The sequence below is a fragment of the Euleptes europaea genome, chromosome 10, assembly GCF_029931775.1.
Source record: "Euleptes europaea isolate rEulEur1 chromosome 10, rEulEur1.hap1, whole genome shotgun sequence".
In the NCBI taxonomy this organism is placed as follows: domain Eukaryota; kingdom Metazoa; phylum Chordata; class Lepidosauria; order Squamata; family Sphaerodactylidae; genus Euleptes; species Euleptes europaea.
The window spans coordinates 68,887,171-68,904,774 of NC_079321.1; the positions used below are offsets into that span (position 1 = coordinate 68,887,171).

The window sequence follows — 17,604 nt, forward strand, 5'->3', positions numbered from 1 at the left end:
TCTATGGGTTGCTATGGGGGTGTTATGTACTCCAGTGCAATTGCTACACTCTCTGTACCTTTTCATGATGTCTTTTATTAACTTTTATCTCCACTGCAGTGTGGGCATAGGATATTAAATAGTGGCACTGGAGCTGGTGATAGATCAGAGTCTTTGGAAGTCATCTTGTAGCACCCTACCAAATTTCATATGTCATGAGCTTTCAAAGGTAAGAGTCTGCTTCATCTGCTGCATGAATCAGACTGTAAAGATGCTGGAGGTTCATACTCACCCAGAGTGAGTTTGCTGGCAGAGGATGCTGGAAATACATGTTCTGCAGAAGGAAATCAAATGATAAAGGGAAACATTTTCTAAAGGAGCACAGTTATTAGGAAAACACTCTCCTCAAATGATCAGTAGGAATATTTTGCAACTCATTTGACAAAACTGTTTGAATCTAAATAGGCCATAGAATCCATATCATAATAATCTTCCAGTCTCCAGTGCAATGTTTCAAAAGTTGGCCGCTCCTGGGGTTCGGCGTTCCAGCATTGCAGCATGATGTTATACAGTTCTTGAGGACAGTTCTCTGGCTGAGGGATTCTGTACCCTTGATCCAGTTTCTGGATTACTTGATAGCCCATCAAACCTGGAATGGAGTTTCAAAAGACTGATATTGTAACACATGTAGAGTGGTCATTTAAGTTGGAGCTGGGTCATGATCCCACCAATATCATTGATTTGCAATATATCCTCTTGAGAGCTTTCCATTTCTAAAATAAAGTTCATATACTTTATTTTGTTTACATTATTTATTTATAGTCTGCCTTTCTTGCTGAAACTCACAGTGGATCACAAAACGTAAAACAATGTAGTAGGAACTGCATAAAACATATAATAAACAGTGTGATAAGATTGGATTACAAAGTTAGAAACCAATGCAATAAAACAGTATCAAACATGACATAAGAAATGGAAAAACTTGATTACAGATACAAGATAGCTTTTGCAGACTGCTCAGATGAGTGCTGTTGTCACAGAGCGGCATATCAAGAGAAGTGGTCCTTTAGCTATGTGGGCCATATCAGGCCATGAAGGACTGATAAAGTATCGTGCTTCTTTTATTCTCTTCCTACCTTGCTAGGAAGATGCCCAGCTAGCTAAAAAAACTGAAAAACTGAACATTTCCAGCTAAGCAAGCCATGGAAGAATGGTATCCACTGGTTCTGAGTACCCAGTTAGCTTCTGCTATCCAATAGCTATGAATTATGTTTGAAACCACAAAATATGTGTTACCCATGATATTTTATTACATACACAGCATTTCAGATCTTGCCAGACCTAAGAATCTATTGAACAAAGAAGAAGAATACCCAGGAAGGAAATATGTCAAAAATATTCTTTTAGAGCACATCACTCACCTGAATAAGGCATCTTTCCGTATGTGATTATTTCAAAGAGAAGTATTCCAAATGACCACACGTCAGATTTAATGCTGAATTTACTGGAGCGAATTGCTTCAGGAGCTGTCCATTTCACAGGTAGTTTTGTTTCATGTTTGGCTTCATATACATTTTCATTTTCTAGCTATTGCATACAAAAAAACAAAAACAAAAAAACAACAGCCCTCCAATGTCAAATTATAACTGCTAGATTTGAAGGATTAGATTGTTAGGCACCTTTCCATTTGATAGGCCACATTCACATCCCGCATTATGAAAGAAGTAAAAAGAGGAAAGATATGAGGAAACAGAGAGGTATTAAAAATAACTCAGGAATATGGGGAAGAGACTTACGACATGCCCCACAGTAATGCCTCAGGCACTGAAAGCTATCCCAAATATATGTGATAAAATTGGGGGGGGGGTCTTGAAGGAATCAACATTTGGGAAAATTGCCCAACCTAGATCTTATCTTTAAGATACCGGTACTGTAAATGCTTAGAGCTTCAAACAACCTCTGTCATCTCCCCCATCACTGGCAACTACTTTTAACATTCTGAGGGCAGTAAATGTGCTCAGTTTTCAGCAGACTATTAATAAAGTATTTTTCTGCCTGCCTAGAAAATTAACTTAATATACAAAAACATCTATCTTGGGGGGGGGGGGCATAGTTCACTAGCCTAATGATTACTCAGCCATCAAGCTTGCCACTAGAGTAAACATCAGAGAGGATTAATTTCCCCTACCAGGATACCAGAGACTAGAGCTTTGTTGTTGGTTTTTTAAAACTTTTTTACAACTCTCAATTGCTTTTCACATTCTGTGTTCCCTGGAGCAGACAAAGTTCTTGTCAGACCCATCTGAGGGTTCATAGTCTCTTTTCAGTTAAGGTATATACTACTTTTATATATATATATATATATATATATATATATATATATATATATATATATATATATATATATATATATATATATATATATATACATTCATACAGAAGTCTGTATACCTTCTCTGTATTTAGGGTTGCCAGCCTGCGCCAGCACCCCTAGGAGATTTTGGGGATGGAGACTGGGGAAGGGGAGTGTCATAGGCTCTTTGACATTACTTCTGTGTGATTACCCAGAAGTGACATCACAGCCCCTGCACCACTCCAGGAGATTAGGGAAAATTTCTAGAGTAGCATGGTCAATTACCTAAAATTAATGTCACAGCATCCGTGATGCTCCCTCATTTATCTCCAATTGTTGCACTGACTGAACAAGGGATAAAGTGGGGGGCAGGAGCTTTCCCTGAACAAGCAGGCAGATGGCAATCCTATATATAGACTGTGAAACCATCCAGCAGGATATATATTGCTTATGGGTAGCCTAGTTTTTCTGTTTTGATAATTGGCAACCCACCTTATTAGATATAAGAGAGTGTTAATGATAAAAAATAACACTTGAAAGTAGTGATCTGATTGCTAAAAAAAGTTATTTCCTCTCTAGGGTAACATCATCTGATAGATTAGTGAAGATTGTGCAGTTCCTCATAAAACTCGGCCTCAGATCTACTGAAAACAGCCTCTCAGTTGTACCATCAGTCCCATAACTTAATGATGCATCCCCTCTCATTCATACCAATATTTCTCATTAATGATAACTGGAGAGCAAATGCTGTGTACCTGTGGATAAGGTGGCAGTGAATGATTCATGAACATGCAGGGATGCGGATAGTAGCTCAAGCCCCAAAGGAAGGAAGACCATGGTTGCTTCCCAGGTCTAAAATTCCCTTCCTGCTACAGTTTACTAGGACCTTGGATTAATTATCTTTGGATCATTATTTTTATATAATAAAATCTGATAGTTTGCCTCAAATATACTCTAACGTTTCCCATGTCGGCAGCATTTTTTTTAGCACTGCCTTTCAATATTATGACCTCCCCTCCACTATTTCTCTCCTTTCCAATGCAGGGTACCCAGAGTTCTTTGGAACTGTAATCCCTGTGCGCTTGAGAAAGAACAAGAGAAGCCACTACAGCTGCTAACAACTGAGGAGGACGCAGTGGCACTGAGTCAATCAGGAGTAAATGATCAGAAAGGAGGATGGCCACTGCTCTGGTGTTGCCAGCATGAGGAGGAATGGAGCTTCCACAGTGTACTCCTCAGAGAAACAGAAAATTGGGCTGCAGATGTGAGAGTGTCTTCTACCTGGATGGTAAAGGTTTCTGTAGATTGGTAAAAAATATTTGGGGTACATATGTATGACCCCAGCATGAGTCCCAGGCTGGAAACTCACCGCAATGATATGGTCAAATGATGACATTTCAGAAATAAATTAGAAAATTTTATCACATGACTCAGGAGATTGTATGTATGGATTGTGATCAGGTTTGTCTATGGGCCCATGTTACAAGTTTATATCAAGTCCAGAGAAATGTGTTTGATCTTTGTTCATTTGCATATGTTTTTAGCTTGTGTGTGTCAATATACCTATGTAGCTACTTCTACTTTTATTCTCTGCTCTTATGACAACAGTCTTGAGCATAAACAGTTCCAACAACAGAACAACAAAAAGAGTAACAATAATAACAACAACAACAAACATGCCTATGACAACTAAGGCATCAGGTTGCTCAGATCTATCTGTTAGATTTGATTACATGGGGAAAAAACTTAGCAACTGCCAGGGTGATATTGTGATCACTTCCAGCCAAAAGGGTCTGTAGTGTACAATGGGCTGGAATGCTAACCAGATCCTTTAGAAAGGGAGAGACAAACATAGTTCTATATCTATGAAATTTTGGACAATCCAATCGACAATGGAGCAAGGTGTCAAGGCTCCCCGTGTCACAGCTACAAAGTCTATCTGCAAATGGAATCTTCCCAAAGTGGCCGAAACGTTTTGCTGTTGGGACTGAATTAAGGCGAGCCATCGTTGGTATTTGGGAACTGTCAAGAAGTCAAGATAGACTGGGCTGGCGTTTGGATACGGCAATCCCAAATAAAGAGGCGAAACCTATGTAGCATTATTCCTATTTTTAGAAGGCTGTTATATGCTCTAGCATTGTGTAGATAGTATAAATTATAAACCAAACTCTATACACTAATAGCACAGTCAGCCAAATCTTTGGATACTTAAATCCAGGCACTGGAGCTGTGAGCAGGCAAGACAGATCTTTCTACAAACCTGAAAAGGGCCTCAAGTTTTGCAGGAAAATATGAAATCTTACAAAAAAAAAATACTGGGGGGGGGAAACCCCAAAATGGTAAAAGGAGCACTTGTAGCTTTAAACAACGGATTCCCTCAGTGGCTGTTGCTAGGCAACCACAGATTCCAGGTTTGGTTCGGTCAGTAAAATGCAGGGGGAGGGGGCAGGGCCCTTTCAAGGCCTATTTTTGGCCTTTGAGGAAGGAGTCATTGGGAACAGGCCTGACAAGTTCCAGGTTGGGAAATTCCTGAAGATTTTGTGGTGGAGCCTAAGAAGCAGTATTTATGAAGGGGAGAGGCCTCAACTGAATATAATGCCATAAAGTCCACCCTCCAAAGCAGACATTTTCTCCAAGGGTGCAGATCTCTGTCATCTGGAGTTCAGTTGTAATCCTGGGAGATCTTCAGGTCCCACCTGGAGACTGGCAACCCTAGGCCTGGCAGCAACCTCTTTGTGACTTGATACCACCCAACTTCCATTACTCAATTAGATCTGGGTGCTTGCCACTGTTCAACAGCAGCCCCCCTATGAAAGCTAGTGTGGTGTAGCAGTTAGAGCTTCAGAGTAGGGTCTGGGAGTCCCAGGTTTGAATCCCCATCTTCCTGTGGAAGCTCACTGGGTGATTTTGGCCCAGTCACATACTTTCAGCCTAACCTAACTCACAGGGTTGTTGTACAGATAAAAAGGAGAGGAGAATAATGTAAGATGCTTTGGTCCCCACTGTGGACAAAGGTGGGGTAAAAATGAAGTAAATAAATAAAGCTGAAGATGGGAGGCAGATAAAAGGTACATTGGTGAATGGCTGACAGGGAATGAGGCAGGGAGATGATATGAAAGTTCCCAAGATAATGGAAAGAGAAAATGGTGTGGGGAGGTTGGTACAGGGGAAAGTGAGGTGCCACCCCACAATTCTTTGAGAGTAGCCCAGTGGCCGGCACCACACAACTGGGTCACAGTTTTCTGAGGTAGAGGCTGCTGGGGGGGACGGGGGACTGGGCAGATAAAGGTAGGTTGGCAGTTCAGTGGGAAAGCGATAGGGTTGCTAACTGCAGGTTAGGAAATTTATGGAGATTGGGGGGTGGGTAGAGCCTGGGAGATGTGGAGTTTGAGGGAGGGACTGCAGTGTGGTATAATACCATAGACTCCACCCTCCAAAGCAGCCATTTCCTCCATGGGAATTAGAGTTGCCAACCTCCAGGTGGGGGCTCAAGATCTCCCACTATTACAACTGATCTCCAGGCCACAGAGAAAATGGCCGGTTTGGCAATTGGACTCTATGGCATTGAAGTCCCACCCCTCTCCAAGCCCTGCCCGCTTTAGTCTCCACCCTCAAAATATCCAAGTATTTACCAACCCGGAGCTGGCAACCCTAGCTGGGGATCATCTGGAATCACAGCTGCTTACCAGATGACAGAGATCAGTTCACCTGGAGAAAATGGCTGCTTTGAAGAGTAGACCTTATGGCATTATACCATGCTCAGGTTACTTCTTCCCCAAACCTCACCATCCCAAGGCTCCACTCCCAAATCTCCAGGAATTTCCTGACCTGGAGTGGGCAAGCCTAAGGGTGAATTGATCTGCATAGTTGGGGAATCTCTTGTGATTCCAGGAGATCTTCAGGCCCCACCCTGGAAATTGGCAACCCTAGAAGGAAGCAAGAAAAGGGGAGAGGCTATTGGTGCTTTCAGGAAAGGGAACGAGGAAATAGTGGGGGGGGGAATGAGATGCCTCCCACAAGTCCTTGCAGGTTCCCACTTGTATTATTTATTTACTTCATTTGTACACCACCTTTCTCTGCCACAGGGACACAATGGCTTATATGTTTTTCTCCTCTCCTCCCTTTTATTATTATATTATTGTGTGTGTGTGTGTGTGTGTGTGTGTGTGTGTGTGTGTGTGTGTGTGTGTGTGTGTGTGTAAAGTGCCCTCAAGCTGCAGCCAACATATGCCAACCCCACCAAGGGTCTTTCAAGGCAAATGAGAAGAAGAGGTGGTTCGCCATTGCCTTCCTCGGCAACGTCTTCCTTGGTGGTCTCCCTTCCAAATATCAACCCTGCTTAGCTTCTGAGATCTGACGAGATAAGGCTATACCATGCTGCCTTCCCTCCCATAATTACATTACATTATATTATTATTTTAAAATTGCTGCTTCACTGTAGACAAAGTGCTTGGATTCAGCTGGATTTAGAGATGTCCTTTGCCAACCTAAGCCTGGGAGACGGAATCTTTGTTCATTCATTCACAGCTCTTGTTTTGCCAACTGCACATGAAATATTGAAATGCCCTTGATTAATTGGGGTTTACTCCTGCAAATCCAGAATTTGGCAATGACAGCAGCACAAGCCTCCCGCTGGCACGACAGTCAGAGGACGCGTGTCTGGCCTTCATAAGAAGACAAGGCAACAGCAAGAGCTAATGCATTCAAGGAACCTTTGTTTGGTGATTAATTGCTGGCACCAAAGGGCCATTGACTTTGATAATCATCTCTTAAACAGTTCCAGGACTAAAAATACAGACTCCGAGATTTAAATTGATATATTGGTTCAAAGTGGCACCAATTAATTTAGGCAAAGAAAGCTGACAGCCATTGGAGAATAAATGGGAAATTATTTACTTGTAATTGAGGTTTTCTGAGGTCAGTCTCTTCCTTCCCCTGTACTCCTTTCTAAGATTTTTATTGCATGTAACTTGGGAATGCTCTCAGATGCTTCTCAATTCTTAAATGAATTCTGGGGATGCTGGTACAATATTAGTACTTATAATAACATGTTTTATTTTACTTTATTGACTTGCAGGCCCATTTTTAAAGAGCTGAATTGATTTTCTAAATACTGTGTTTTCAATATAGGGTATGTTAATTCATTTATAAAAAGCCCAATGATTCTTTACAGAATATACAGTCCTCTTATCATACTTTATTCAAATTAATGGGACTATCCAATAATAACGTTTCATACAGTGTATTATTGCATTCTAGTCTCAAAGTTACAAAAAGAGGAACACCTGTTTATAGATCTGCTTATGCTCCTGCAGTCCCAGTGTAGTAGTCCCAAGTAACCATCTCACAAAAGTTCTGATTCACTAAATAAATATATTTCATTTTTAATGCCAATTCTATATCTGCTGCCTTTCTTCTGCCCATTCTCTGCTCCCACTCCTGGCATCTTACCTTCATTCTACGTCCTAGGACCTGTTTTCTCTGCCATGTCTTTTGCACTTCTCTTTTGCCCATTCCATACCTTTTCTATTCTCCACTGTTTCTAGTGCCTATCATAGTGTCTCTTGCCTCAGTATATCTGCTGTCTTCCTCTTTTGTGTGTCATTTTGTCCATTTTGTGTCTACTGTTTATATGTTTTTGATCTATGAGAAGGAAGTACATGAAGGAAGAATGGTTGTGATTAAGAATTCTCCAGAAATTCTTAGAAAGTCCTCCATTTCTTAGGCTATAAGATAGAAGGATCGATAATGAGCCGGTGATAAGTTAACAGGGCCAGCTCTATAATGAGGCAAGGCAATGGTCTCGGATGGGAGATTTGGTGGGGGGGGGACTCCACTTCCTTCACATACATCCTTTGCTGCCAGAGCACGTAGTGTTCCTTTTGTCCTCCCTCCCTTAGGCATCTTTAAACACAGTACAGCAAGCTACACATGTCCAATGAGACATCTCAAATACCTGGGACAGTCTCTGAGCATCTGGGAAGCCCTACTGGATGTGGGTTGACTGCTACACTGTGGCTGTTACCGCACTAGGTATTCCCAGCGATGTATCAAGAGTTTGGAAATGTTATAAAAAACAACGCTTTAAAAGGGTTTTTGGATGCCACGGCTAAAAAATGGTTGGAAGACGTCTTCACAGCTAAAGGGGCCAAACAAAGTGCGAACAGTATTTTTTATATCAGTTTCAAACTCTTAATACATCGGTGGGAATACATAGTGCGGTAACAGCTTGTGTTTAAAGATGTCTGCAGAATAAGTGAAGTATATCAGACAGAGGCAGTGAGGTGAAAGGCAGTGGTGTGGAGAGGAGGCAGAAGCAGGGGGAATTAGCTATTGCCAATGGAGCAGCCTCAGATCAGGTGGTATCTCTTGCTCAGCCACTACTGTTCCCACTTAAGACAGCTTTGCCATGGATTCAATGACAAACAGGCAGACTGGCCAATTCACTTACTGGGAAAGTTCCCAGTGGACTAGTGCCTAGAGAGCAGTTGGCCACCAGAATCAAACAGAGCCAAGCCCCAGCAGTTCTGACAGTGCAGAAGGGGCCATTTGGCTGAGACCCTGCAGCTGCAACAATGATCCGTGTTAGCTCACCAGTTTCCTCTTCCCACAATGCTTCTAGTTGGTGGTGGTGTAAGAGGAGGCAACAGGACTGGCCAGGTCTGCAGGGGCCATTCAGCTTTGCTTGATCCTGGGCTATTCTGACTTCCCAAGTCCAACCCTGATGACAAGCACGAGCAGCCCAATCCTATGCAGAGTTACTCTAGTCTAACTTAGATAAAATGAGAGATGCTCAAACAACACCCCCCTCTTTTTTTTTAATCAAACAACAGCTAGACAATTTCTTGTTCAGTGTTAGGCAACTTTGCAAGCCTGTTTATCAGGTAACTGCTTGTTTATTCAAACTGTACACTACGGCACAATCAGCAGTGTCCCAAGCATCCACAGTCACACACAGCCCAATGAGAGCACTGCCCCCGTACAACAGACCAGTCCATCACTCCACATTGCTTGACGGCCAGCTGCATAAATAAAGAGTGAACAAATCTATCTGTCAGCCAATGATTATAAACACTCTGCTTTTGAAAGCAGTCTTAGCATTTGGTGTTCATTTAAGTCTGTGTCATCAAGGTTGTTTCAAGCATGTGCCTCTTTGCACAGCCTTAAGGGAGGTGCAGTTCCCCTACAATGGCATGTAATAAGCTAAGCATCCATGATTGTGGAAGAATCAGTTTCACCTACTGTGCAAATGTTCAAGCACCTGCAAGGCAAGAAAACAAAACTCTGCCACCACAGCTACTGTGCAGCTGCAAAGCTGTTGGACAGCTGTTCAGCTTGGATGACGGGAGGCAAACAAATCTGAGACTCTCTTCATGAGCGTCAAACCTGATATTTTTGCCTATCAAGCCTTTTCAAGGCATCCATGGAGTAATTCTGCATAGGATTGCACTGTAAATGTCCCCTGTCCTTATAATGGAATAAATATATTCTAGAATATCTCCTATGTGTTTAATTAACATTAACAGTAGGGTTTATATATGCATAGCTTGATTTCTGGGCTGTGGCTTAGCTTTCTTGAATTATCTGTTCTGCATGCACAGTTTTCAATCAGGCTTTCTGCAGGACTAATTTGTATTACAAATTGGTGCTGGTTAAACCATTGACCTGCCAGGTCCCTCTTGCTATTGTCTTGCCTAGTCTCTTCCCCTGGGATCCTGGTTTCTACTGTTGGTCCCACAAGTATGCCTGTACTCCTTCTCCTATTTTCACTAGTACAATGTTGAAGGCTATGGATCAAAGCCTAAAGATCACAGGTTTTTTTTTTGCAAGTGAGAAATTATCCTGGCTTTTATTATAAAAGGAAGGTTTATGTGCCATGAAGAATGCCTGAGCATTTCAAAGCTGTGGGGCTGTATTTGATCCCAGAGGCTGAATGACATTATGATTGTTATTATTATGTCATAAAAATACACCGTCATTGCTATCATATTATGAGCACCATATAACCAATGGTATCAAAAGGAAGATCTTGAAAGATCAACTGGATACCAATTTCTATCTACCTATCAATTTCTAGGCAAAAGATTGTTGATTACCATCATCAACTACACAGAGCAATCTTTATGTTTGTAATGCTTTTGGTATATATGTCTATGCTTCCCGTACCCAGAGATAGTTCCTGTAAAATGATGCTAGAACAGAAAGGTTTATGGCAGTTCACAGCGAACTCTCGCTTTTTTGTGCTCTATGGTAATTAGTTAGAGGAAAGTGAAGGTTAGTTCTACTTCTTTCCTGATGCTGAAGTGTAAATATTCAAACCAGCATGTCTTGAACAAAATGAACTTTTGTTACACACCTCTAAACAAGAGGAACATACACATTTTGAGATATTCACTGCAGTGACTCACAGACTTCTTATGTGGATTTTGTTCTTTTACTTTCAGTGTGATTATACCAGCTTAAGAAAGCTCATACCCTGCCATAAATTCTGTTAGTCTTTATGATGCTGCTGGACTCTTGCTCTTTTCTACTGCTACGGACAGACTAATACTGATCTATACCAGCTTAAGTGACTATTAAATGGCCCACACAATAAATATTTCTTCTGATTACTCTATTGTCCCTTGTTGAAGCTAACAGTGAGATCCTAATGGGGGGAGGCAAATGGGTTTAGGAGGCAGCATCCAAATTGGATGGCCCAGGCTAGCCTGATCTCGTCAGATCTCAGAAGCTAAGCAAGGTCGGCCCATGTTAGTATTTGGATGGGAAACCACCAAGGAAAACCAGGGTTGCTGTGTAGAGGAAGGCACTGGCAAACCACCTCTGGTAGTCTCTTGCCATGAAAACCCCAAAAAGGGGTCGCCATAAGTTGGCTGCGACTTGACGGCACTTTACACACACACATCCAAATTGGCACTTATGCCGACACCGGGGAGAGGTGCAGCAGCACCATGCATGGGTGCCGTTGCAGCTGTGGTGTCAGCACACCTCCAGCATAGGGGCTCATGCTGGCGCCAAAGAGAGTATTCCCTCAACTCCCTGAGCCCTTTCACCTTGGGAACGACCCCTTTTGCCAGCATGAACTTACAGAAGCAAAAATGGTAGCATAGCCCATGGTACTGCATACAGAAGTTTCACAGGAATTCAGGGAATTTTCCTGATTGGCTTGCTGGTCGCGATGCAGCAAACCACTCAGCAGGAGGTGTAGCTACACCATGGCTGTGCTGCCCCGGCCACACTGCAACAACCCCCCCACTTTAGGATTGCACTATTGGTCTCCAGAAATAGCACACACACAAAAACCTCCTATAAAGCTCATACACAATATATAATGCTAACAGAGACAGTGTTATTTATTGCCAAGATTTGGCAACCACTGCTGAATTTGGAGGTTCCATTCTTAGCTCTTGTGGCTATCCTCAAGGGCAACTGATTGCATTTTACTTATGCACTAGACTAGTTAAAAGGTGCCCTGACCTGGATGGCCCAGGCTAGCCTGATCTCGTCAGATCTCAGAAGCTAAGCAGGGTCAGACCTGGTTAGTATTTGGATAGGAGACCACCAGGGAATACCAGGGTTGCTGTGCAGAGGAAGGCACTGGCAAACCACCTCTGTTAGTCTCTTGCCATGAAAACCCCCAAAAGGGGTCGCCATAAGTCGGCTGCGACTTGACGGCACTTTACACACACACAGTTAAAAGGTAAAGGTCCCTCTGTAAGCACCAGGTCATTACAGATCCATGGGGTGACGCCACATCATGACGTTTACTAGGCAGACTATGTTTACAGGGTGGTTTGCCATTGCCTTCCCCAGTTGTCTATGGGGAATCCATGAGTGACGCTTCCAAGAGCTTTCACTGATAAATAATACTTGTGGATGGGTTCAGTTAGGATCTGGAGTATGGTACAGAGGAGGGTAGGATGAAATCATTTATCTCTGCACCATTTGGCCTAGCTCATGTAGCCTCAGAGACCTGCTATTTTCCCTGTTGTCTGCATGTTTCTGCCAATGGGTCCTTTGGGGCTAAAAATTGGAGAAAAAATTAAAATTCCCATTCTGCTACATTACAGGGCCCCATGATTAGTATTACCAACAAAAATGCTCAGGAGGTATGGATCCCAAATGTATCCCTCATATACGGTATCAAAATATTTTAAGCATTAATTGCAGTAAACTACCTTAAAAACCCGAGCAAGTCCAAAATCTGCTACTTTGTAAACGTTGTGTTCACCCACAAGGACATTTCTGGCTGCCAAGTCACGATGGATGTAATTCTGAGATTCAAGATAAGCCATTCCTGAGGCAACTTGAGCTGCCATGTCCACCTGCTGAGGCAGGTGGATCCTGGAACCTCCGTCATCTGTATAAAAGGGGAAAAAACTCATCATTTTAAGGAGGAAAAATCTTTCAGATTTGAGAAGGCTGGTTGGTAAGGGCCAGATGAACAAGTTAAGAATTAGTCACAAAAGACTGATAACAGTGAAAAATGGTTTCATTGGGAAACAGTAGTCAATATTAAATGTAAACATACTGACTCATAGCTTCTCTGCATAATGAAGAGCATCCCAATATTTCATATCAAAATTAACTTAGTTTAAAAAAAGAGAGATGCTGAATTGCTGAATAGGGTTTTCAAGGCAAGAGGTGAGCAGAGGTGGTTTGCCATTGCCTGCCTCTGCTTAGTAACCCTGACTTCCTTGGTGGTATCCCATCCAAGTACTAACCAGGGCAGACCCTGCTGAGTTTCTGATATTTGAGATCGGGCTCTTCTAGGATAAGACACTTGTGGAAGCACCTCAAAGCTTCAACAGTATAGACAACTATTTGGGAGTAAGGCTCACTGAAATTAGTTGGATTTATTTAGGAGTACATATATTGGGTCATACTTCTGTAGGAAAGGGGCTGTATCATACCATTTCATTCAGCTAAGTGTGGACATTTCCATAGGAAGAGCCTCATTTGCCAGACCAAATATTACATCCGCACTATTTCATAACTACACTAACCTGAATCATTACCTTTCCCATAGACTATACCTTCACACACCGACATTTATAAACTGCTTCTAAGAATATTTATTCACTGCTTTTTTGGTTGCTGTATCTACTGTCTTCAATTTACAAGGTTCTCTCTCACTTTCTCTGTTTTTATAAAGAGCACAAGAATAGGATGTCCCTTCCTATTCTTGAGGCTCACAATGACCATGTTATGTAGGCCAGACTGATAAAGCCATCCATTCAGCTTTGTGGCTGAATTTATGTATTTAATTGTGACTTTAAATATTTCTATCCCATTGTTCCACAATCGGTGGGACTCAAAGTGGCTTAAGTAAATTTTTAAAACAAATACAATATCACAGTGACAGAAAATATGGACAAAAGAAAGCACGCCACAACCTTTGTCCATGGACTGGTTTCCAAGTGTGTTATGTGTTTAAAGGAAATGAATGAATAAATAAAAATTGCTCTTAAAACATCAAGCACTTTGCAAATCTATGATGGGACTTGCCCAAGCTGGAAAGAAAGGGCAAGCATATCATTATAGCCATGGATGGTGTTTTATTATATGTAGGGAAATAGCCTGGCTATTCTGTGAATTCCACGCACAATTTTCTTCTCTATAACCCTACCAATCATTCTAGTCTTACCAATATCAGAGTTTAGTGATCTGTTCATCTTTGTTTTTAATGCATTTGCTATAGTGCTAGCTGCACACCATGTTGCTAAATGAAATGCATCCCACTTACTTTGGAGGTATTCTAGCAGACTTCCATGTCTCATCAATTCTGTAATAATATAAATTGGATCCTCTAAAGTGCAAACAGCATAAAGCTGTATAAGCTTTGGGTGTCTCAGGTTCTTCATTATGTGTGCTTCCCTCAGGAAGTCTTTTGGATCCATTGAGCCTGAAATGAGAACAGTGACAAAAGAAAATTAGCCTGTGTTATTAAAGGCCATTCTTGTCTGCCCTGCAGTCTTGAATACATGACGATGGCCACTTTCTTTCCCTTCGCAGAGCACGTCAGTGCAAATATCTAAGTTATTCCAGAAAAAAAATTATGGAAATAAAGGAGAACAAAGGTTTCATATTACAACATTTGGCAAGTTTAATAAAAATAACTAATAACCAGAGTTGCGAGTTTTGCCCAACAAAGAGGCTATTGGTCATTTTATGTTTAACCAGGTGTGCAACGGCTCTTTGATATTCAAAATGACTAGTAAGTGCAGTAATTTTCAGCATCTCGGTTGCCTATTATCAGCGCCTCTAGCTATGAACTCAGGCCCTAATGATTCACTTACTCATCACTTCAAAGTGACATTGTTTCAGTTCATTATACCTTGGGATGCAACATGTTTATTACTTAGCATTTTATCCTCATTTTTTGAGCCAAAGAGGGAAATTCAACATTTTGCTACACCTGTCATGCAGTAAATTTGTTGAGTGCCTAGAAAAGGTCAGACTTCACAAGAACTTATAAAAAGTGAAAGTTTCATAGGAAAACCTATGAAAACATGTTTTCAGTTGACAACAACTGTTGCTGTTGTGCCCTTTGAAGATGCCGCCACATCCTGTTATTCAGAAAGAGACCTTGCACCAGTGCAGTGATTCATCCCTGCAGAAAATCAGAAATGTACTTTCAAGGTTTTCTTTGTAAATAGCTCACCTGGAATCCACTTGAAACTATTAGGTGAAGTGTATGGTTCTTTCTAAAATCTAGCAGCCTGGCTACTGTTGGGGGTGGGACACAGGGATCCTACCACTCCCATGCTGAAAAATCTGCACTTGCTGTACATTTGTTTCCAGGCACAATTCAAAGGGCTGGATCCTACGTTTGAAGCCCTAAATGGTTTGGGGCCAGGTACCTGAAGGAACTGCACCTCCCATACTGTCCAGCCTGCCAGCTAAGATCTGCTTTACAAGCCCTGCTGTCCATAACCTGGCCTTCAGTGGTGAGTCAGGCGGTAACAAGAGATAGGGCTTTTTCAGTAGTTGTACTTGCCTATGGAATGCCCTTCCTCTTGAAGCTTGCTTGGCACCTATGATAGTCTCTTCTAGGCACCAGACCAAAACATTTCTGTTTATTGAGGCTTGTAATGAAGGGCTTGATCCTTTAACACCATTTTCATAGTGCAATTTTAGCATGAAAACTGTTTAACTTGGTTGCTCAGTTATTTATATTTTGTTTTGTTTTGCTTTGGCTGCATTTTAATTAACAGTTTTTATGTTTTATATTTTGTAATGTTTTATTATGTAAGCCACCTCAGGCACATTCCCTGAAGAGGCATCATAAAGTTTTTTTTACAAAAACAGAAGAAATAAAAATGTAGACGCTCCTCAACAATCAGTATGACTGAATGAAACTTAGATTAACCAAAGCAGTCATGGTGTACATGGAGAAATAATTAACATCCTTTTGGTCTACCATCAGTATTTCCCAACACCACTGAATCAAATTATCTAGGTATTACACCAAATTAGAGCTGTGCCCCCCCCAAAAAATCGGTAAATTTTGGGTTTATTGGCCCCGTTTTTTTCTGGTAAACCCAAAATAAGCCGAATTCCCATACCGGTAAATATGGGAATTTAGCTTTTTCCGGGTTTCCGGGAAAAAAATCAGGTCTAATAAAGCCTATGGGGTTTTCCATGGCTCCTGGGGTTTGTTTGTTTGTTTGTTTGTTTTGCAGGTAGAGCCCTCAAATTTGCAGCATGGCTGCAAGGGACTCTCCTTGCAAGAGCCTCCAAGTTTGGTGAAGACTGGGTGCAGGGGGTCCGATTTTATTGGGTCTGGAAGGGGTCGCCCCATCCGATTCTCCTCCATAGAAAAGTTAAACAATAGTGAAGTGCTGTAGTCAGAATCTCTGTTGTGAACACTGCTAGTATTTTTCAATGGAGGAGCCAGGGAAACCCACCGCTTTAAACAAGGGGCCATTTAAAGCAATTGGATGGGGGCGACCCCTTCCAGACCCCATAGAATCGGACCCCCTGACCCAATCTTCACCAAACTTGGGGGTTCTTGCAAGGAGAGTCCCTTGTAGCCACGCTGCAAATTTGGGGACTCTACCTGCAAAGATGCCCCCCAGGAGCCATGGAAAGCCAATCCTGAAAAAGCTGGATATTTATCCGGCTTTTTCGGTGATGGCAAATTCGGCTTTGCCATCCTCCCCAGCTTTAGGGACTCGGTAAACCCGAACCTGAAATTTACCAAAATGGCTTTTTTCTGTATTATTTTGGTTCAGGTTTTACCAAATGCACAGCCCTACACCAAATACCAAAGGTGACATTGGCCTTTCTCACATACTGAAACATCAAATGGTGACTCACCTGTGTGAATAAGCCATCAAATATCAAACACTTTTTCATTTCACCTCATATACAATTTTTTGGGGGTGGGATCAGGTCATATATTCAGGTTGTCAAATGATGATAAATCAAGCAAACTGCTACATTCATGTATGACTGAGCTTGGAATTAGGAACAAGACCAGGTTTTGCAATGTTTGAGCACAGAGTAGAGAGGGTAAGTATTAGTGAGAAAACAAGGAAGGTTAAGATAGGTTAAGATCAGTCAACTCAAGAAGGGCTTTTCTCATCATAGAGCATGACCACGGCTACACAGCCCAAATAACCTACGAGAACCAATAGAGCATGACTGTTGGTAATAGCATATTATGTAAAGCACTATTTTCTGTGCAGCGAAAAAACTTCTGGCATAGAATAAGATCAGTCATAATATATTCAAAATCAGAAAGCCCCAAGAAAACTACTTGTTTTCTAATAGCAACATGAGTTAAAGGCTGGAAATAACAAGCTACAGTAGAATAACATTATTCTGTCTTTGAGATAGAATAGCAAATTTTGAGTAGATTTAAGAGTCACTTTAAGAGTTTTTTTCCTAAGCAATTTAAAAATAATGAACAGCCTTGCATAAGTGCCCTTATGAAGTACAATGATAAAACATGTTCTGAAAACATAATTTATTATCCTACAATAAGGTACTTTCACAAGAACATTTTATCATATGGTAACTTATGGAAAAGTTGCCTCTTAAACCACAAAAATGAATAACTAATCTGACCTGACTGAAACTTTCCAGTGAAATATTGTTGACACACAATGTCATGCATGATCACTCATGGTGATCATTCTGTTGACTTTTCCCTCATGAAAAGCTATAACATATTGTTAAGCCTTTATGTGAAAAGTAGATTTAAACAAGAGACTACTCACAAATACTGTTAATATTCCCCTCTCTTTGTAAACTAAAGCAAATTC

The 17,604-nt window shown here is 41.4% G+C and overlaps 1 protein-coding gene across 1 annotated transcript in view; it reads right to left on the reverse strand.

Annotated features, from left to right (window-relative positions):
• Positions 1 to 413: 413 nt before the first annotated feature.
• FRK (fyn related Src family tyrosine kinase) overlaps positions 414 to 17,604 on the reverse strand; it is a 51,015-nt gene continuing 33,824 nt past the window's right edge. Inside the window, exons 5-8 of the mRNA XM_056856087.1 lie at positions 14,079 to 14,237; positions 12,511 to 12,692; positions 1,401 to 1,566; positions 414 to 628 (exon numbers count right to left, since the gene is read on the reverse strand). Coding sequence (XP_056712065.1) covers positions 414 to 628; positions 1,401 to 1,566; positions 12,511 to 12,692; positions 14,079 to 14,237 — 722 coding nt within the window. The remainder of the gene's footprint in view (positions 629 to 1,400; positions 1,567 to 12,510; positions 12,693 to 14,078; positions 14,238 to 17,604) is intronic.